Here is a 23,102-nt window from a genome sequence, read left to right as displayed (position 1 = left end):
TACTCGGGAGGGAATTGCTACTTCGACCTTGGCCGAGATGGTACTCGGGAGGTAACGAAGTCTTCATCCTTGTCTGAGTGGGAGTGCTCGGGAGGGAAAGCATTTTCATCCTTGACCGAGGTGGTACTCGGGAGGGAATTGCTACTTCGACCTTGGCCGAGATGGTACTCGGGAGGTAACGAAGTCTTCATCCTTGATCGAGCGAGATTTCTCAGGGGGATTTCGTGATTTTAACTTGTGACTAAACTGGGCAAGTGAAAGTTTTCTCAAAAAGGAGCTTGTTTCATTGATATGGTGCCTCGTTAAAAACCTTTTCTCAGGAAAACCTCTTTTCACATTTTTCTAAGAGGAGAAAACCTGAAAAAGGAAAAGAGTACACCGAAACAAAATTACATGGTATGTTAGCTAAAGTAATTTTTCAAGTGTGTTGCATTCCAAGTGCGGGGTATAATCTTTCCATTGAGTTCTTCTAGTTTATAAGCCCCGTTCTATAGGTCGTGCCTTATCCGATACGGGCCATCCCAATTGGGTGCTAACTTCCCCTGAGATTTATCTTTTCGCGCTTCCCCTGTGACTCGCCATACTAGGTCCCCTACGTGAAACTGACGAGGTTTTACCTTCGTTCTGATCTTCCTAGTTTCCCTGGTTCGGCAAGCTTCCATATTGACCAGGGCCGACTCGCGTGTTTCATCAACTAGGTCCAGCTCTACGTTGAGAGCTTCCCAGTTGGTATCATCTTCAAATTGCTGTCGTCGAAGTGAAGGTTCCCCGACTTCTACCGGAATCATGGCGTCGGTACCATAAGTCAACCGAAATGGGGTCTTTCTGGTAGAACTTTGGGGAGTACAGCGATATGCCCATAAAATCTCTGGTAGGTGATCCGGCCATGAGCCCTTGGCTTGCCCGAGTCGTCGTTTCAATTCTTTGAGGATAACTTTGTTTGCAGCTTCGGCCTGTCCATTGGACTGGGGATGCTCAACTGAAGTCATTTTGTGCTTGATGCCTAACTCTGAAAGGAAGTCATTGAAGCGCCGGTCGGTGAACTGTAAACCGTTGTCGGTGATCAAAGCGTACGGGATGCCGAAGCGTGTGACCACGTTTTTCCAAAAGAACTTCTGGACGTTGTTGGCCGTTATGGTGGCCGCTGCTTCTGCCTCAATCCATTTAGTGAAGTGGTCTACCGCTACGATGAGAAACTTCACTTGTCCTTTGGCCGGTGGAAAGGGTCCCAATATATCCATGCCCCAAATGGAGATAGGCCAGGGGGTGGAGATAGAATGCAACTCTTCTGGAGGTTGATGTGTTAACGGACCGAATTGTTGGCACGGTTGGCACTGCCGAACGAATTCGGTGCAATTAGTGGCTAGGGTCGGCCAATAGTATCCTGCACGGATGATTTTGGCTGCGAGGGTTCGGCTTCCCGAGTGAGTTCCACACACGCCTTCATGGACTTCTCGGAGAACGTAGTGTGCTTGTTCGGGAGTGAGGCATTTCAGCATTGGTGTCGACAATCCTCGCTTATACAATTCCCCGGCAATCAAGGTGTATCGTGTTGCCTTAACTCTCAATTTTTTAGCTTCGAGAGGATCCTCGAGTAATTCTCCCATTTGAAGGTGATGCGTTATGGCATCCATCCAGCAGTGGTTTCTGGGTTCAACCTGCAGACACTCAATTTCATTAACGCTCGGGCTCGGAAGCTCTTGCTGTATCATACTTCGCAAATGGCTGGTTTTTTTGGTGCTAGCCAGTTTGGCTAGCTGGTCGGCTCTGGTATTGTGTTCCCGGGGAGTGTATGTGACTTGGACATCCTCAAAATTGTTTTTTAGTTTCTGGAAGGCATGGAAGTACAAAAGCAACGTCGGTTCTTTAACCTGGAAAGTGCTGTTGACTTGCCCTGTCACCACTTGCGAGTCGTTGAAGCACTGGATTGTTGCAATGCCCAAATCGTTCGCCAGTCTCAGTCCTGCCAGGAGGGCCTCGTATTCTGCCTGGTTGTTAGACGTTTTGAAGCTGAACCATAGTGACTGTTCGATCACTAATTTGCGTGGTGATGGAACTAGGTGAGGAGATTGATGTTCCTTCACTTTGCTCCATGCTTAGGACCGTGAACTCTTGAGGTAGACCTTTGGAACAAGCTTGAAGCTCCATGAAGAGGTCTTCAATGGAGGAGAAGCCTCAAGGTGGTTCGGTTACTCCTTGCTTAGTGTAGAAGCTTGAGGAACCAATGGTTAAGGTTGAAGAACCTTGGTGAAACCTTAGAGAGAGTTCTCCACGATTTTAGAATGGACTCTTGATGAAAGAAATCTGATTATTATTTCTCAATTTGCTCAAAAGTGATTACAAATGAAGTAATTAGAAATATATAGGGAAAGGTAGCTTGTAGGAGAAGCTATCCTTAACCATGGTTCACTAGGAACCATGGTAGGGTAAGCTTTAACTCCCACGCTTTAGGTAGCTTGTAGGAGAAGCCAACCTTGACCATGGTTCACTTAAGAACCATGGTAAGGTTGTCTTAACCTTCCAAGGTTTAGAAGCTTCCAAGGCAAGCTTCAAACCTTGAAGAGCAACAAGCTAATTTCGGCCAAAGAACAAGAAGGAGAGCTAGGCGGCCTTGGTTCATGTTTGCTCCTTGAATTAATTCAAAAATGTTTGATTTGGTTTAGTTAGGTTTATCATATGATGATGAGACCTAGCTAAATCAAATCTATGAAAAATTAGGAGCAAAATGAGTCCAATATGCAAAATTTTGCCTAGGCCCAGTTCTGGCCCAATTACTTGTTACACCCTCAAGCATTGCTAAATGTCACCCCCTTTTCCCTACTGAAAAAATATAAAAAGAATGTATCAAATAGGGAGGTTAAATGGAGTTAAACTCTCCAAGTAACCTACCTTAAAATCAATATACAAACACTAGGAAAAGTAAATAAAGTGCCTCACAAATACAAAGGCCAAAAATAACCCATACAAAAGACTATGTATAAACTATACAATATAAACAAGTAGAACTATGCATTCTCTTCATGATAGAGCATTCCAAGTGAAGATTACCTTGGGCTTGACAAGCCCACTAGTCTTCCTCATAACTTTCTCTAACAAGGAGTTTTCTTATAGATCCTTGGGGTATGCAAATTCTTCCTTCTTTATACAAATACCCCTCAGAAATATAGAAACCTCCTTGAGGCTTTGCTAAGCATTGGGTATAATTTTCCTTAAACTCGAGATCATTAGTATACATCTCCTTAATGTGATTAAATCCCAAGATTTGAGATCCAAGGGAGACTAACAAAGTGTGTCTCCTAGAAAGGGCATCAGCCACCATATTATTTTTCCCTTTCTTGTATTTAATCACATATGGGAATTGTTCTAAGAACTCTACCCACTTAGCATGCCTTTTATTTAGTTTGCCTTGGCCCTTCAAATATTTAAGTGACTCATGGTCACTATGAATAACAAACTCTTTGGGAATAAGGTAGTGTTCCCAAGTTTGAAGGGCCCTAACCAAAGCATAGAGCTCTTTGTCATAGGTAGGATAGTTAAGGGAGGCACCCTTGAGTTTTTCACTGAAATATGCAATAGGGTGCCCACCCTGTAACAAAATTGCCCCTATGCCAACTCCAGAGGCATCACATTCTAACTCAAAAGTTTTTGAAAAATCTGGTAGAGCTAGAAGTGGTGCATGGGTAAGCTTATGTTTCAAGGTTGTGAAGGCATTTTCTTGTTTCTCTCCCCATATAAATTCCACATTTTTCTTGACTAAATCATTTAATGGGGAGGCAAGTGTGGAGAAATTAGGAACAAACCTCCTATAGAAGCTTGCCAAACCATGGAAGCTCCTAATATCTCCCACACTTTTAGGAGTGGGCCATTCTTGGATGGCCTTGATTTTCTCGGGGTCCACATGAACCCCTTTTTTACTTATTATAAACCCTAGGAAAACAACACTATCTACACAAAAAGTACATTTTTCTAAATTTCCAAAAAGTTGGTTTTTCCTAAGAATATCAAAAACTTGCCTTAAGTTTCCTATGTGATCACTTAGGCACCTACTGTAAATGAGAATGTCATCAAAATAAACTACAACAAACTTACCTATACAATCCCTAAGAACATGATTCATGAGACGCATAAAAGTACTAGGAGCATTGGTGAGCCCAAAAGGCATCACCAACCATTCATACAATCCAAATTTGGTCTTGAAAGCGGTTTTCCATTCATCACCCTCTTTAATTCTTATTTGATTATAGCCACTTTTAAGATGAACCTTTGAAAATATGATGGCTCCATGAAGCTCATCTAACATGTCATCAAGTCTAGGGATATGATGCCTATACTTCACAGTGATGTTGTTGATGGCTCTACTATCACAACACATTCTCCACTTGCCATCTTTCTTGGGAACCAACAACACTGGAACAGCACAAAGACTTAAGCTCTTTCGAACCCAGCCCTTCTCCAACAACTCTTTGACCTGAGACTCAATTTCTTTTGTTTCTTGGGGGTTGGTCCTATAGGCAGGCCTATTAGGTAGGCTAGCCCCAGGCACCAAATCAATTTGATGTTCTATTCCTCTAGAAGGAGGAAGGCCCATTGGACCCTCGGGAGGAAATAGATCATCAAATTCCTTTAAAAGTGTTTTTACCCCCTTAGGTAAAGTCTCATGTCCACTAGATGTGGCAGTGCAAGGTAGAGTTCCTTTACAGAGAAGGATATAAGAGGGTTGTTGAATCAAGAGGGTTTGTTTGGAAATTACATTCTCTTGAGTAACAACCTCTAGGGAGGGAACTCCTTTCTCCCTAGATTCCTCTCTATCCTTAGTTTTCACGGACTTTTTTTTTTCTCTTTTTTTCTCTTTTTTTTAAAATCTTTTTTCTCTATCTCTTTTGAGTTTCAGTTGTGCTTGATCCTCAGCCACCTGTTGAGGAGTAAGAGGATGAAGCACAAATTTCTTTTGTTTATGTGTAAAGGTAATCTCGTTAGTAAGGCCATTATGCATGGTTTTCTTATCAAATTGCCATAGCCTTCCTAATAAGATATGACAAGCTTCCATTGGTACTACATCACATAGCACCTCATCTTCATAATTCCCAATGGAAAGCTTGACCTTTACTTGTTGGTCAACTGCCAAGTCACCATCCTCATTAATCCAATGAAGTTGATAAGGTTTAGGATGGGGACTAGTAGTTAAACCCAACTTCTCAATCAGCCTAGTGCTACAACAGTTGCACCATGAACCACTATCAACAATGAGAGAACATGCATTGTTTGAAACTTTGCATCTAGTGTGAAAGATGTTCTCCCTTTGTGATAGAGTATCACTAGGTTGATTGTTGAGGAGTCTCCTAATCATTAAGAGCTCCCCTTCATAAGGAAAAGTAGACTCTACACCTTCCTCTTGCTCACTTGCTTCTTCCTCACTATTACTAGAGGAAGTAGTAGCTTCATCTTGGCTACTATAAATGTCATGCCCCCTCATGATCATGACCTTCTTTGTGGGGCATTGGGAGGCAATGTGACCCCTCCCTAAACATTTAAAGCACTTAATGTCACTAGTCCTAGAACTAGTGTGTGTAGTGTCCTTCCCCTTTCCCTTATCTTTTTCAGTAGCTTGATTCTTGGAGGGTTCAAAAGTTTTCTTCTTTTCAAAAGTCTTTCCCTCCTTCTTGGAATCTTTCTTTAGAAATGAAGAGTGGGAGCTATCTTTTTTGTAAGATTTTCTCATTATTTGTTGTTCTACCCTTACACAAAGTTGGACCAAGTCATTTAGGTCCCTGTAGGGTAGTAGCTCCACTTGGTCTCTTATTTCTAAATTAAGACCACTTAAGAATCTAGCTACAGTTGTAGCTTCCTCTTCCCTAATGCATGCCCTCATCATTAAAAGCTCCATTTGTTGCCTGTACTGTTCTACAGACAAATCCCTTTGTTGGAGCCTTTGGAGCTTATTCATAAGTTCCCTTCCATAATAGGTGGGAATGTGCCTCCTCCTCATTGCACTTTTAAGATCATTCCAATATTGAATTGGAGGATCATTGTGGAGGTGTCTCTCTCTTTCTAGGGCTGTCCACCAATACATGGGATGCCCTTAGAAGCTAAGGGTAGCCAGAGGGACTTTTGTCTCTTCACTCACCCTATGGCAAGCAAAGAGTTGCTCAACCTTCATTTCCCAATCTAGGTATAACTCCACATCATCTTTGCCAAAAAAATTGGGGAAGGTCAACTTTGACTTCCCTTGGCCTTGTGGTCCTCCTAGGAGTATGTTGGTAGTGATCCCCTTGATTCATGCTTTCATTAGGGGATGTGTATTGGGAATGTGAGCTCCTACTTTTTTTCCTGTTTCTTCATATCTTCTTTTAATTTTTCTTCCTCTTGCCTTAAAATTCTCAATTCTTCCTCAAGATAAGCAAGTTGTCCTTCTCTTTCAATTCTTTCCTTCTCTCTTTGAATGGACTCTTGCTTTTTCCATAGTTTAAGTGATTTAAGCTCTTTAGTGATGTAAGAAAGACTTTTTGGAGAGCCATCACTTTCACTATTGGAGGAATTTTGAGACATTTTAATTCAAGAGATTTTTCCAAACAAAAATAGTTTTTATGAAAATAATATTTTTGAAGTGCTTAGACTTGGCACTTGGAGGTCTAAGAGTACAAATTGAACTTTGGAGGGAGGTGAGCTACTAAAGAGCCACTTAATAACCAAGCCTCTTCAAGTAAAAATCTCTAAACCCCCTTGTACTTTTGTCTTGCACAAAACAATTTTCACAAAGAACTTTTCTTAAAGAAAAATAACAAGCAAGTGCCTATGTGTACAATTTATAAGATGCTTGAAAACATAAAGAGCAAGAAAACTTAAATTGCTTGAAAACTTAAATGACTGAAAACATAAATTGCTTAAAACATAAATTGCTTGAAAACTTAAATGACTGAAAACATAAACTAGGCGTGGAAAGCAATTAAACCTAGGTGAGAGCTTGAAAGGTACCAAAGACCTTCGAGGACCCTCTCACAAGTACTAAACAAAATTTACTTTGAGAACTTTTAAGGAGAGATGGAGATACACCAAAGGCACTCCAAGACACTCCTTAATAAAGGCCTTGTACAAAAATTTGGAAAAACAAAATTACACGAAAATGAAATTCAAATTTTCTTCAAATAAAATGCAAATTCACACTCCAAATGAAATGTAAATTCACATTCAAATGAAATTAGTGGCTTCACTTAATTTCAAAGAAAGCAAATTAGCCACTAATTTAGAAACAAATTTAGAGACGGATTTTGTAAGGAAAAACTAGTTTTAGAAACCAAAATTTCCGTCACTAAATTTAGTTTTAAATTTTCACAAAAATTTTCACAAATAGCTTTACTCCTTCTTGCTCCAATTCAGCCACCAACTGAAGCCTCACAAGGTGTTTCACTCCTCTCTTTAGAAGCAACCTTGATGTTAGTCACTTCTAGGTGTTTTCAAGAGCCTAGCCATCAAGAGAGAACAAACTCCTTAAGCAACCACCAAAGCCATCAAGTGGATGTCCTTTGCCTTGGCCTCCTACACCTTTCAAGAAGCACTCAACCACCTTCAAGACTGAATATTAGTGCTAAAAACTGAAAAAGAACAATTTAGAATAGCTACACCAATTGCTAGAAGAAATTGTGACAAACTAGAAAGAGTTCCACAAAAATGACAAGCAACAATTAAAGGAAATTTTGAAGGCTAGCACACAAAGATTAACCTAGGAAAGGCACTAGAATGGATTACAAAATTAAAAGCTAAGATTAGAAAACAAAAATAAGACTCAACAATGTGGCTGGTCACAAAAATTTATATGCAAAAATAATACCAAAACCGAGAGCACTCTTAACCAATTTTTACTCCTTTTTGGCTTTTTCTTTTGCTATTTTCTTTCTTTTTCTTTTGCAAAATATTTTTCACTTGTTTTTCTTTTTATGTTCAGGAGTTTCAATGCCTTTTAAACATTTATAGGTCTCGGTTTTAATATAGAAAAACTGCAGCAAAATTTTTACACAAAACAAAGATGTTCACAAGCATGCTTTCACTAGTTCTTCACAATTTTGTAGTATTTTTAGGTCAAATTTTTAAGCACTTTTTCCTTTGTTTTTCTCATGCATTTAGAACACATACACCTCTGTTTTGCCTCTGTTTTGAATGAATAATATTTGTTAAAAGTTTCAGCCACACAATAAACTCAAGGAAAACCTAATAGGAATTAGTGTTTATGAATTTTTTTTGACAAAACTTTTAACAAGACATAATAGAAACCTAACTCTAGGAAATTTGCTAGAACTAATAGCAAATTAAGAACTCAAACATGTAAAGTAAAAGCACATATAGTGAGGTACAGATTTAATAAGAAAAAAATTCACACAAATTTCGGATATAACAACTCAAAACAAATTAGGTCAAACAAGCTAGTCTAGGAAGTTCTCAACAACAAAGGACTACACATGACTCTAGACAAAACATATGATTCAAAAACAAAAACATACACTAACTATTATCAATGTCCAATCACGGACTCATGCTTGTCGCCACCGGCCCGAAACGGGCTTTCGGCTTTCGCGAAGGATGGTTGGACTCGTTTATTTGTTTAAGAATGTGGATTGCTAGAATGACTTATTCTCAAACTGAGACCTCGTCAAACGAACAATTTTATTAAAAGTCTCACTAATCCATATTAATCCCAAGCGGGACCCTCCATGGATTAGTGGTTTTCGTAAAAGGAGGGTTCGTGGAGTCGCCACCAATGTTTTACTCAAAACATTGGAAAAAGGGATAAGGCAATTGATTTTATAAATCAACTTTGGCCATTACAACCAGAGTTGGGTAAGGGAGTCGGTTACGCGTGGGGAAGGTGTTAGCACCCCACAGCGCCCCTTTCGGGTTCCCTATGACAGATTATATTCTAAAATAACAATATAAAATTACTAAATTACCCCTATTTATTATAAGCGATTATAAATTAACTATCTACATGATGACAGTTTAAGTATGCACACAGAAAGCAGTAAAAGGAAGGATTTAAGAAGAAACCTCTTGAAGCGTGCTTTTTATATATTGAGTAAAACTGGGAAGCTTTTTGGCGTTCCCTCGCTCTACAAGCTCGCTCGCTCCTTCCTAAAAACTTTTGACTATGGAAATCCGGAGGATTTCCCTTCGACTAGGTTCGAATCTCCAAGCTAAGTGCTCGGAATTCCAGAACTTCGTCGGATCGACTCCCAGAGAGATTTCTAGGGCAGAACACTGCTCAAAAACCCCAGAATACTCAAGGAGGGAGTCAAAACTGAGTGAAAAAGTGTGGAATGACGTCCAATTGACGTCATATTTATAGGGAATAGGCGCAATACGGCCTACAGGGGCAATACGGCCGTATTGAAATTTTTGAACTTCAATACGGTCGTATTGAAGTTCAATACGGTCGTATTGAAGTTCAGAAATTTCAATACGCCCGTATTGAGTTCGCTGCGGTTGTATTGAAGTGCCAATACGGTCGTACTGACTTCAGTATGGCCGTATTGAAGCTTCAATACGGCCGTATTAAGTTCAGTACGGCCGTATTGGGCTTTTTCCCTCCACTTCTTTATTTTGAGCTATTCTAAGACCTCTAGACCTACAGAGAACCCTCCTAGGGCCTTCGAGGAGTCCTTCTGGCTGATTATCCTTCAGTCTTCGAGAGTCTTCAAGCTTTATTTCCGACCCGGACAATTTTAGGGGTCTACAGCTGCCCCCCCTTTACTTAGTCGGACGGCCTTTTGGTGTATCGGCTGACAAGTAAAGGAGTTGACCCAATTGTCCGGGTGTTGTGCCGACCTTCTGACTTGTAGCGTCTTCCGGCGGAAAATTGTTGAGTAGCCTCTCCAGGTGGGTGCATACCTTGGCGCTTCTGACATCCTCGGTAGCTGAGTTTACCTTCTCCAAGGTCAACTTCACTCGACGCTCGAGCCGGAAGTTGGACATCAATGCGCCTCTGATGACGCTGATGGTTGAGTACCGCCTCTCCAGGCTTAACTTCACTCTTTGTTCGAGCCGGAAGCTAAGTACCCTTGTGACAACGGTAAGCAGTGTGAGTTTTGCCTCTCCAGGCCTTGCTTTGCTTGTTGCCCAAGCTGGAAGCTGTAAGTACCGTTTCTCCAGGCTTAGCTTCACTCTTTGTTTGAGCCGGAAGCTAAATACCTTTGTGACGGCGGTGGACAGTGTGAGTTTTGCCTCTCCAGGCCTTGCTTTGCTTGTTGCCCAAGCTGGAAGCTGTAAGTACCGTCTCTCCAGGCTTAGCTTCACTCTTTGTTCGAGCCGGAAGCTAAGTACCTTTGTGACAACGGTAAGCGGTGTGTGCCTCCTTTCCAGAGATAGCTTCGCTCATTGCTCGAGCCGGAAGCTGCATACCTCCGTGTTTGTGACGACGGGGTAGCGTGAATATCTCCTTTCCAGGGATTCGTGATGATTTTGTCTCCACAGTCCACGATGCTGCTTCGACGGTTGTTTTTTGACTTTGTGCCACTGAGGGCTGGATAACGCAGGGATCCATCTAGGGGATGTGCAGTTACTCATAGGTTCTTGTGTCCCAACTTTCCATTGCGTAGTTGGTTCCCACTGGGGAATTTCTGATTCCTTTGGGTGCAGACACAAAGATGCTCTTTCTGATGTGAGCGGTGCCTTATGATTGGCTGACGTCCTTTCGACGTTGGTGGAGTATCCCGATTATCCTTGTTCGGGTAACTCTTTTTGATTTTCTGATTTTTTGCTGCCTCTGTGTAGGCTGTTATCCGCTGGGGATTCTGGATGTTGATTTTGTCTCCACAGTCCACGATGCTGCTTCGACGATTGTTTTTGATTTTTGTGCCACTGAGGGCTGGATAACGCAGGGATCCGTCTAGGGGATGTGCAGTCATTCACAGGTTCCTGTGCCCCAACTTGCATTGCATTGTTGGTACCCTTGGGGAATTTCTGACTCCTTGGGGTATAGACACAGATGCTCTTTCTCTCTGAGTTGAGCAATGCCTTATGTTTGGCTGACGTCCTTTGACGTTGGTGGAGTATCCCGGTTATCCTTGTTCGGGTATCTCTTTTGTTTTTCTGATTTTGTAGCCTCTGTGTAGGCTGTTATCCGCTAGGGGATTTTGTCATTGGTTGTGATTAGCCTCTTCTGTTAGGCGTATCGGTTTGACGTTCGATGTTTGGCTAAGAGCCGGATTCCACTTGGGGAATACTTATTGATCTTTTTATGATATTTGCTTTTTGAAGGAAGTGCCTCTGAGTAGGCGAATTATCTTGATGTTTGATGATTGGCTGAAAAGCCAAATTCCGCTTGGGGAATTGTTATTGATTTCTTTTTTGGGTTTTCCTTTTTGAAGGAGTGCCTTTTGAGTAGGCGACTAGGGATTTGAAGTCCAGTGTTCGGCTGAGTGCCGGATTCCGCTTGGGGAATATTTATTGATATATATTTTTTTTGATTTTTCTCCTTTTGCAGGGATGCCTCTGAGTAGGCGATTGGGGAATGAGGGATCTTATGTATCCCAGAGTATTATTTAGGAAGCCTCTGCAGGCTTAGCCTCACTCAACGCTTTGAGTCGGAGAGCTATCTTCCACTGAGGAAGTGTTAAGTCCTTTGACTTGTATATACTGTTTGGATGATCGCACTTCCATTGGGGATTGCGTCGATTTTGCTTTGATAGCTCTCGCTGGGGATTCGTTCCGTGAGCTTGAGTTGAGGTTTCTCTGGGGAGTATTATTTCTGCGAGCCTCTCCAGGCTCATTTATTCTGTACAGTTGGGGGAGTATTATTTCTGCAAGCCTCTCCAGGCTTTAGTTATTCTGAGGAAGTATTATTTCTGCAAGCCTCTCCAGGCTCAATTATTCTGAAGGAGTATTATTTCAGCAAGCCTCTCCAGGCTCAATTATTCTGAATGAGTATTGTTTCGGCAAGCCTCTCCAGGCTCAGTTATTCTGAAAGATGTGAAATCTTTGTCTTTTTTTTGTCGACTTTTGACTTTTTCTGTATGTTTGCCTTTTTTGTCATTTTTTGGCTTTTTCTGTATTTTTGCCTTTTTTGTCATTTTTTGGCTTTTTCTGTATTTTTGCCTTTTCTGTTTTTTTTCGGCTTTTTCTGTATTTTTGCCTTTTCTGTTGTTTTTCGGCTTTTTCTGTACAGAAATGTCTCAGTTATTATGAGAGAGTATTATTTCGGCGAGCCTCTCCAGGCTCAGTTATTTTGTAGGAGTATTATTTCGGCAAGCCTCTCCAGGCTCAGTTATTTTGTAGGAGTATTATTTCGGCAAGCCTCTCCAGGCTCAATTATTCTGAAGGAGTATTATTTCGACAAGCCTCTCCAGGCTCAATTATTCTGTACGAGTATTATTTCGGCAAGCCTCTCCAGGCTCAGTTATTTTGAGAGTATTCTTCCGGCAAGCCTCTCCAGGCTCAGTTATTCTGAGAGTATTCTTTCGGCAAGCCTCTCCAGGCTCAATTATTTTAAGAGTATTCTTTCGGCAAGCCTCTCCAGGCTCAGTTATTCTGAGAGTATTCTTTCGGCAAGCCTCTCCAGGCTCAGTTATTCTGTATGACGCTGTTGATTTTTTGAATCTTTGCATTTTGTTTGCTGCTGTCATACACAAGCAATTTTTCCTATTTTTTTTTTTTTTTTTTTTTTTTTTTTTTTTTATGTAGTTGCCTCATGACGAGGTCTTTGAAAATTTCTTTATGGCCAATACGGCCGCATCCATTTCAGTATGCCCGTATTGAATTGAAAATTTGTTCATAACCCTAATTTTGGTACGGGCGTACTGAACATGATACGGGCGTATTGTTTTTTCTGAAGTTTATATATTTTTTGTTTTTTCAATAAACAGAGAATAAGTGATCTTCCAATACACCTATCATCTGTATGCATGTATGCAGTATAATGCACCTAATTCTATTTGATTCTTTTTTCAAAAGAATTAACCGATGCGTTTTTGTGTTTGGATTTTGCCATTCCTCCAGACGGACTGTGCTCTGCCGATTTCTGTTACCGAGGAATGATGCATATTTGATTTTGGTGTCATCAACCAAATGATTCTTCCCTTTCTTTAGAAGATGTGTCAACCCTCCTATTGACCACTATATCTCCATGTTTCCACTAGATTATTCAAAAATCGTTGGGACAAAAGAGAAAAGAAGGAAAGGATATATATTTTCAAAAGTTTGTGTTTTAGAGGGGATTATTTTATTTTTGAAAAATGGATTTTGTAAGAATGGGTGGCCAAGGTAGGCTTATTGTGTTTAGGTTTGTTTGTTTAAACACTTATGAGGTTAAGCACATCTTTGTTATTAATGATTGTGCTTTGACAACTTGGATAGCTTTTCTTGAGCCCCTTTGTTGAATTCAATTGATGGTACCATCATGGATTTATTCTGTTTTTTTCTTTTTTGATGGCTCTTACTTTTGCCTAAAACACCCATTTGTGATGTCTTAGCGGGCTTTTGTTTTTATTCATTATTTTGTAACCCTAACTTTTGCCTAGGTCACCCTTTCGTGGGATTCCTAGCGGGTCTTTGTCTTTATTTTGTAACCCTAACTTTTGCCTAGGTCACCCTTTTGTGGGATTCCTAGCGGGTCTTTTGGTCTTATTTTGTAACCCTAACTTTTGCCTAGGTCACCCTTTTGTGGGATTCCTAGCGGGTCTTTTGCTCTTTAGGATTTCTTTATCCATGATGGCACTTATTGAGGCCAAGAAAAGGTGCTCCAAGTTGACACACACACTTCCACATAAAAATGATGTGGGTTTATTATTATTAAGATGATTTTAACCTCATTCATGTTTATTCAAACAGGGTTAAAATAATGTGGTCTAGAATTTTATTGCAAGCGAGAAAAGAAGCAATAAAGAATTAATGAAGAATGATTTTATTATAATCATAATGGAAACATGTGCCCTATCGAGGCTCGGGGGTCGGGCTGTCCCCGAGGAGTGATCTCTAATAGTCACTGAGTCTATACATCCCTATCGGAAGGAGAAGGACACTTGATGACAACAGCTGGCCTTGACGTTTATGAACCAGCCTTCCTAAAGATCTGGCTTAAAGAACGTCGAGAAGGATCTTGGTTCCTCTTCGTCCTCTGATCTTTGTTAGGGTTGTATCCTAACCCTTGTTTCCCCGGATTGTCTTTGATAATGGGTAGTTCCGGGATTCCTTGGGAGTCCTTGCCTAATTCTTGTCTTGGCAAGTATCCGTTCTTTGTGAGCATATGAGCTACCTTCTTCATTTCTCGGGGAAACGTTTCAACATTGGCAATTTCCAATGCTTGGAAGGCGGTTTCTAGAGCTTCCTCCACTGCATCCACATAAGGTATGGTGGATGGCTTGCTGATGAGTATGTCGTCTTCAGCTTGTACAGTCACCAGCTTGTCACCCACAATGAATTTGACTTTCTGGTGAAGCGTAGAAGGAATAGCTTTTGCATCATGAATCCAAAGTCGGCCGAGGAGACAGCTGTATGTTGGAGTAATGTCCATCACTTGGAATTCGACATTTAAAGATAGTGGGTCCAATTTGGATTGGAAGATTGATCTCTCCCACCACTTCTCTGTTAGAACCATCGAAGGCTCGAACGATCATGTTGCTCGGGCGCATTTGGACTCCCTTGATTGTCATTTGGTCGAACGTTCTCTTTGGCATTACGTTCAAGGAAGATCCATTATCTACCAAGACTTTAGCGATGTGATACTCCTTGCACTTTATAGAGATGTGCAAGGGCTTGTTGTGGTTTGATCCCTCGGCGGGGATTTCTTCATCGATGAAAGTGAGGTGATCATTAGCCTTGATGTGACTAACAATCCCCTCAAACTCGTCTTGGGAGATAGTGTGCGACATATATGCCTCGTTCAAGACTTTCGACAGAGCTTGCCGATGCGGTTCGGAACTTAGGATCAATGACAACAGCGTAATCTTTGCTGGCGTCCTATGAAGTTGATCCACGATGGAGTACTCGTTCTGTCGGATAAACTTTAACAGCTCGTCTGTCTCCTCCTCGGATTCTTTTTCCTCGGTTTTCTTTTCTTCTTTTTCTTTATTCTTGGGGGCTTTATCATGAAGATCTTCGGGAGTGTAGATCCTGCCACTCCTAGTCATGCCCCCAAGTCCAGCGATGTTAGAGATATCGCTGTCGGCAGAAAGGTGGATGTCGTATATCCACGGCACAGCCTTATTTGATTTGTAAGGGAAAGGCCTTGGGACTGTGATCCTTAATGGTGTCGGACCTTCCCCTTTATTCGTCTTGATTACCAACAACGGAGCTGATGTGCGCTCGATTGGCACGGTTGTTGGCTTACACTTGATAACGAACGGCGTGCGATCCATTCTTTGAACATACGCATCGACTAATCCTTTCTTTTTATTAATGTTTATTAATGGATTACTAGGAGAGATGTATGAATGACTCCTAGATCCCTCCATGATCTATATGCATGATATGATGATGTTGAATATGCATGCATTGTGTTTATTGAACTAAGCATTATCATGTTTTTAGGATTTTCCTAAGATGATGCATGATATTGCTTGGTTTGGGTAAATACATATTTTTCTTTTGAATATTTTTGTATCTTTTTTTGTATTTTTTGGGTGAAAAGGGAAACTACCTATATGAATGCAATGAAGGTAGATGTTAACACCATGTACTAGAAGATCTTTATTTCTATTTATTCTTTTTATTTAAAAAAGAATGTTGTATGTTTAAAAGGTGCAAATGTATGCTCATACAATGTCACATAAAAATGCACAAACAATTCACTCATCCACGAACGGTCACGAGCGAATCACGAGGTAGGGGTCTCCTGCAGAAAAGTGCATATTCAAGGAGGTTCTAACTGTTCTCACTTGGTCTGAGGCCCCCAAGGTGCCCCCATTATAGGGACCCAATTCCTCTCGTCGTAGGTCGATGGAAAGTTCCAACGCACCGTCGGACTCAAGTTCATGGTTATCACCTTGAGTGATGTTTTCCGACAACGGTCTACGGGCACCTATAGACCCATTCGACAACCGGCCGTACTAACATCCACTCCCTATGGTTAATCACTCATGCCCCCGGGTATAGAGGGGACTGTTGTGTGCAAAGGTTTGTGTACAGTTTGTATTTCAAACAATTGCGGAAATTTAAACAAACAACAGTTATTTAAAGCCAAATACATAAAGCATGTTATCATACAAGCAAGGGGTAATGAAGTAATTTTTAACTATTATTTGTTAAAAATAATCTGTCACTAAATGGGACTGACTCTCGAAGCTTCCCCAGTGGAGTCGCCATCTGTCGCCACCGGCCCGAAACGGGCTTTCGGCTTTCGCGAAGGATGGTTGGACTCGTTTATTTGTTTAAGAATGTGGATTGCTAGAATGACTTATTCTCAAACTGAGACCTCGTCAAACGAACAATTTTATTAAAAGTCTCACTAATCCATATTAATCCCAAGCGGGACCCTCCATGGATTAGTGGTTTTCGTAAAAGGAGGGTTCGTGGAGTCGCCACCAATGTTTTACTCAAAACATTGGAAAAAGGGATAAGGCAATTGATTTTATAATCAACTTTGGCCATTACAACCAGAGTTGGGTAAGGGAGTCGGTTACGCGTGGGGAAGGTGTTAGCACCCCACAGCGCCCCTTTCGGGTTCCCTATGACAGATTATATTCTAAAATAACAATATAAAATTACTAAATTACCCCTATTTATTATAAGCGATTATAAATTAACTATCTACATGATGACAGTTTAAGTATGCACACAGAAAGCAGTAAAAGGAAGGATTTAAGAAGAAACCTCTTGAAGCGTGCTTTTTATATATTGAGTAAAACTGGGAAGCTTTTTGGCGTTCCCTCGCTCTACAAGCTCGCTCGCTCCTTCCTAAAAACTTTTGACTATGGAAATCCGGAGGATTTCCCTTCGACTAGGTTCGAATCTCCAAGCTAAGTGCTCGGAATTCCAGAACTTCGTCGGATCGACTCCCAGAGAGATTTCTAGGGCAGAACACTGCTCAAAAACCCCAGAATACTCAAGGAGGGAGTCAAAACTGAGTGAAAAAGTGTGGAATGACGTCCAATTGACGTCATATTTATAGGGAATAGGCGCAATACGGCCTACAGGGGCAATACGGCCGTATTGAAATTTTTGAACTTCAATACGGTCGTATTGAAGTTCAATACGGTCGTATTGAAGTTCAGAAATTTCAATACGCCCGTATTGAGTTCGCTGCGGTTGTATTGAAGTGCCAATACGGTCGTACTGACTTCAGTATGGCCGTATTGAAGCTTCAATACGGCCGTATTAAGTTCAGTACGGCCGTATTGGGCTTTTTCCCTCCACTTCTTTATTTTGAGCTATTCTAAGACCTCTAGACCTACAGAGAACCCTCCTAGGGCCTTCGAGGAGTCCTTCTGGCTGATTATCCTTCAGTCTTCGAGAGTCTTCAAGCTTTATTTCCGACCCGGACAATTTTAGGGGTCTACAATGCTTATAGGAATAGAGAGATTCAAGCAAAAATAAAAGCACAAGCACATGAACCTAAAGCACAAACCGAATTGATTCAAGGAATTAGGAACAAGCAAAAATCATGAATCAATTACTTCACATGTGACATAAGGATCCATCAAAAATTTTAGAAGACATAGATCCATACAGAAAACACAAGAAGACATGTAATAGGAGGAAGATACAACACGGATTCAAGTAGAAAAGTTTGGAAACAAAACCTCAAGAGCACTAGGCTCTAGATACCAAAAATGATGGAACTAGGTGAGGAGATTGATGTTCCTCCACTTTGCAACATGCTTAGGACCGTGAACTCTTGAGGTAGACCTTTGGAAGAAGCTTGAAGCTCCATGAAGAGGTCTTTGTAGACCCCTAAAATTGTCCGGGTCGGAAATAAAGCTAGAAGGCTCTCAAAGACTGAAGGAAAGTCAGCCAGAAGGACTCCTAGAAGACCATAGGATGGCTATCTGTAGGTTTAGAGGTCTTAGAGTAGCTTAAAATAAGGAAGTGGAGGGAATGAAGCCCAATACGGCCGTACTAAACTTAATACGGCCGTATTGAAGCTTCAATACGGCCGCAGTGAACTCAATACGGCGTATTGAAGTTTCTGAAACTTCAATACGGCCGTACTGAAATCAATACGGCCGTATTGAAGCTTCAATACAGCCGCAGTGAACTCAATACGGGCGTATTGAAATTTCTGAATTTCAATACGGCCGTATTGAACTCAATACAGCCGTATTGAAGTTCAAAAATTTCAATACGGCCGTATTGATTCCATAGCCCGTATTGCGCCTGTTCCCTATAAATATGGCGTCACTTTGACGTCATTGGACACTTTTCCACTGAGTTTTGACTCCCTCCTTGAGTATTCTGGGGTTTTTGAGCAGTGTTCTGCCCTAGAAATCTCTCTGGGAGTCGATCCGACGAAGTTCTGGAATTCCGAGCATTTAGCTTGGAGATTCGAACTTAGTCGAAGGGAAATCCTCCGGATTTCCATAGTCAAAAATTATTTTTAGGAAGGAGTGAGCGGGCTTGTAGAGCGAGGGAACGCCAAAAAGCTTCCCAGTTTTACTTGATATATAAAAAAGCACGCTTCAAGAGGTTTCTTTTCTAAAAATCCCTTCTTTTACTGCTTTCTGTGTGCATATTAAACTGTCATCATGTAGATAGTTAATTTATAATTGCTTAGAATAAATAGGGGTAATTTAGTAATTTTGCACTATTATTTTTAGAAATAATCTGTCATAGGGAACCCGAAAGGGGCGCTGTGGGGTGCTAACACCTTCCCCACGCGTAACCGACTCCCTTACCCAACTCTGGTTGTAATGGCCGAAGTTGATTTATAAAATCAATTGCCTTATCCCTTTTTCCAATGTTTTGAGTAAAACATTGGTGGCGACTCCACGAACCCTTTTACTACGAAAACCACTAATCCATGGAGGGTCCCGCTTGGGATTAACATGGATTGGTGAGACATTTAATAAATAAATTGGATAAGATCGACAAGGTCTCAGTTTGAGAACAAGTCGTTCTAATAATCCAATACATTTTCAAAACTAAAATAAAAGCGAGCTCGACCGTCTTCGCGACCGCCGAAAGCCCGTTTCGGGCCGGGTGGCGACAGATGGCGACTCCACTGGGGAATTTCTGTTTCCTCGAGAGTCAGTCCCATTTAGTGACAGATTATTTTTAACAAATAATAGTTAAAATTACTTTATTACCCCTCACTTGTATGATAACATGTTTATCTATTTGGCTTTAATAACTGTTGTATTTTTAAATTTACGCAATTGTTTGAAATAAAAACTGCACACAAACCTTTGCACACAACAGTTCCCTCTATACCCGGGGGCATGAGTGATTAACCATAGGGAGTGGATGTTAGTACTGCCGGTTGTCGAATGGGTCTATAGGTGCCCGTAGACCGTTGTCGGAAAACATCACTCAAGGTGATAACCATGAACTTGAGTCCGACGGTGCGTTGGAGCTTTCCATCGACCTACGATGAGAGGAATTGGGTCCCTATAATGGGGGCACCTTGGGGGCCTCAGACCGGTGAGAACAGTTAGAACCACCTTGAATATGCACCTTTCTGCAGGAAACCCCTACCTCGTGATTCGCTCGTGACTGTTCGTGGATGAGTGAATTGTTTGTGCATTGTTTATGTGAAATTGTTTGAGCATACATTGCATTTCTTTAAACATACAACATTCCTATTCTTTTAAAATAAAAATAAATAGGAATAAGGATCTTCCATTGCATGGTGTTAACATCTACCTTCATCACATTCATGTAGGTAGTTTCCCTTTTCACCCAAAAAAATACAAAAAACAAAATACCCAAAAAAAAAGGAAAAAAGGGTTATTTATCCAAACCAAGCAATATCATGCATCATCTTAGGGACATCCTAAAAACATGATAATGCTTAGTTGAATAAACACAATGCATGCATATTCATCGCCATCATCTCATATCATGCATTCTTATCAAAGATCATGGAGGGATCTAGGTTTGCATTTCATACATCCCTCCTAGTAATTCATTAATAAACGTTAATAAAAAGAAAGAAATAATCGATGCGTATGTTCAAGATGGATCGCACGCCATTTGTTATTAACTGTAAGCCAACAACCGCGCCAAGCAAGCGCACATCAACTCCGTTGTTGGTAATCAAGACGAATAAAGGGGAAGGTCCAACACCATTAAGGATCACTGCTCCAAGACCTTTCCCCTACGAATCGAATAAGGCTGTGCCGTGGATATACGACATCCATTTTTCTGCCGACAGCGATATCTCTAACATCGCTGGGCTTGGGGGCATGACTAGGAGTGGCAGGATCTACACTCCCGAAGATCTTCATGATAAAGCCCCCAAGAATAAAGAAAAAGAAGAAAAGAAAACCGAGGAAAAAGAATCCGAGGAGGAGACAGACGAGCTGTTAAAGTTTATCCGACAGAGCGAGTACTCCATCGTGGATCAACTTCATAGGACGCCAGCAAAGATTACGCTGTTGTCGTTGATCCTAAGTTCCGAACCGCATCGGCAAGCTCTGTCGAAAGTCTTGAACGAGGCATATGTGTCGCACACTATCTCCCAAGACAAGTTTGAGGGGATTGTTAGTCACATCACGGCTAGTGATCACCTCACCTTCACCGATGAAGAAATCCCCGCTGGGGGACCGAATCATAACAAGCCCTTGCACATCTCTGTAAAGTGCAAGGAGTATCACATCGCTAAAGTCTTGGTAGATAATGGATCTTCCTTGAACGTAATGCCAAAGAGAACGTTCGACCAAATGACAATCAAGGGAGTCCAAATGCGCCCGAGCAACATGATCGTTCGAGCCTTCGATGGTTCTAAAAGAGAAGTGGTGGGAGAGATCAATCTTCCAATCCAAATTGGACCCACTATCTTTAATGTCGAATTCCAAGTGATGGACATTACTCCCGCATACAGCTGTCTCCTCGGCCGACCCTGGATTCATGATGCAAAAGTTGTACCCTCTACGCTCCACCAGAAAGTCAAGTTCATAGTGGGTGACAAACTGGTGACTGTACAAGCTGAAGATGACATACTCATCAGCAAACCATCCACCATACCTTACGTGGATGCAGCGGAGGAAGCTTTAGAAACCGCCTTCCAAGCATTGGAAATCGCCGATGTCGAAACGTTTCCCCGAGAAATGAAGAAGGTAGCCTCCATGCTCACCAAGAACGGATACTTGCCGGGACAAGGATTAGGCAAGGACTCCCAAGGAATCCCGGAGCTACCCATTATCAAGGATAATCCGGGGAAACAAGGGTTAGGATACAACCCTAACAAAGATCAAAGAACGAAGAGGAATCAAGATCCTTCTCGACGTTCTTTAAGCCAGATCTTTAGGAAGGCCGGTTCACAAGCGTCAAGGCCGGTCGTCGTCATCAAGTGTTCTCCTCCTTCCGATAGGGATGTGTAAACCTGATGACTATTAGAGATTACTCCTCGGGGACAGCCCGACCCCCGAGCCTCGATAGGGCACATGTTTCCACTATGATTATAATAAAATCATTCTTCATTATTCATTATTGCTTCTTTTCTTGCTTGCAATAAAATTCTAGACCACATTATTTAACCCTGTTTGAATGAACATAAGTGAGGTTAAAATCGTCTTAATAATCAATAAACCCACATCATTTTTATGTGGAAGTGTGTGTGACAACTTGGAGCACCTTCCCTTGGCCTCGACAAGTGCCATCATGGATAAAAAGAAATCCTTTAAAATAAAAGAAGCTCGGCAGGAAACCCAAAAAGGGGACTGCGCAAAAATAAGAGCAAAAGACCCGCTAGGAATCCCACAAAAGGGTGACCTAGGCAAAAATTAGGGTTGCAAAATAATGAACAAAAACAAAAGCCCGCTAAAACTCCACAAATGGGTGTTTTAGGCAAAAGTTAGGGCAATCGAAAAACAGAATAAATCCATGATGGTACCACCAACTGAATTCAACAAAGGGGCTCAAGAAAAGCTATCCAAGTTGTCAAATCACAAATGTTAATAACCAAGACGTGCTTAACTTCATAAGTGTTTAATCAAACAAGCCTAAACACTTAAGCCTACCATTGGCCAAGCCATTCCTACAAAATCCATTTTTCAAAAAATAAATAATCCCCTCTAAAACACAAACTTTCGAAAAAATATCCTTTCCTTCTTTTCTCTCTTGTCCCAAACGATTTTTGAATAATCTAGTGGAAACATGGAGATATAGTAGTCAATAGGAGGGTTGATACATCTTCTAAAGGAAAGGAAAATCATTTGGTTGATGACACCAAATCTCAATATAACATGCATCATTCCTCGGTTACAGAAATCGGCAGCACACAGCCCGTCTAGAGGAATGGCAAAAATCCAAACAGAGAAACGCATCGGTTAATTCTTTTGAAAAGTGAATCAAATAGAATTAGGTGCATCATACTGCATACATGCATACAGATGATAGGTGTAATGGAAGATCACTTATTCTCTGTTTATTGAAAAAAAAAAAAATATAAACTTCAGAAAAACAATACGCCCGTATCATGTTCAGTATGCCCGTACCAAAATTAGGGTTATGAACAAATTTTCAATTCAATACGGGCATACTAAAATGAATAACGGCCGTATTGGCAATAACAGAAATCCTCCCTCACATCAATGACAAAATTCCTCCAAGAAGAAGAGGATAGGGGGAGCCATTCATTTTTTCCAAAAATAAAATAATTAAACTTGCATTTTGTGCATCGCGCACATTAATTGCACATTCAAAGACCTCATCATGAGGCAATTGCATAAAATAGAAAAAAAATAGAAAAAATTGCTTGTGTATGACAGCAGTCAACAAAAGCCGAAAACGAAAAAAGGCAAGGGTACAAACAATACTCCTCAGTTTGTACAGAATAATTAAGCCTGGAGAGGCTTGCAGAAACAATACTCTCTCACCATACAGAATAACCGAGCCTGGAGAGGCTTGCCGAAATAATACTCCCATAGAATAATTGAGCCTGGAGAGGCTTGCCGAAATAATACTCCTTCAGAATAACTGAGCCTGGAGAGGCTTGCCGAAATAATACTCCTTCAGAATAACTG

At 41.1% G+C, this 23,102-nt stretch overlaps 1 protein-coding gene across 1 annotated transcript in view; it reads right to left on the bottom strand.

Annotated features, from left to right (window-relative positions):
* Nucleotides 1–342: 342 nt before the first annotated feature.
* Nucleotides 343–23,102, bottom strand: part of LOC145956175 (uncharacterized) — a 37,745-nt gene continuing 14,985 nt past the window's right edge. The window contains exons 3-4 of the mRNA XM_083071739.1: nucleotides 618–2,010; nucleotides 343–357 (exon numbers count right to left, since the gene is read on the bottom strand). Of these exons, the coding sequence (XP_082927865.1) occupies nucleotides 343–357; nucleotides 618–2,010 (1,408 nt within the window). The remainder of the gene's footprint in view (nucleotides 358–617; nucleotides 2,011–23,102) is intronic.

Source organism: Cajanus cajan, chromosome 3, assembly GCF_000230855.2.
Source record: "Cajanus cajan strain Asha chromosome 3, NIPB_CcT2T_4, whole genome shotgun sequence".
Taxonomy (NCBI): Eukaryota; Viridiplantae; Streptophyta; class Magnoliopsida; order Fabales; family Fabaceae; genus Cajanus; species Cajanus cajan.
Note: the sequence above shows the minus strand (reverse complement) of the source record. Positions and strands in the feature narration are given on the sequence as shown.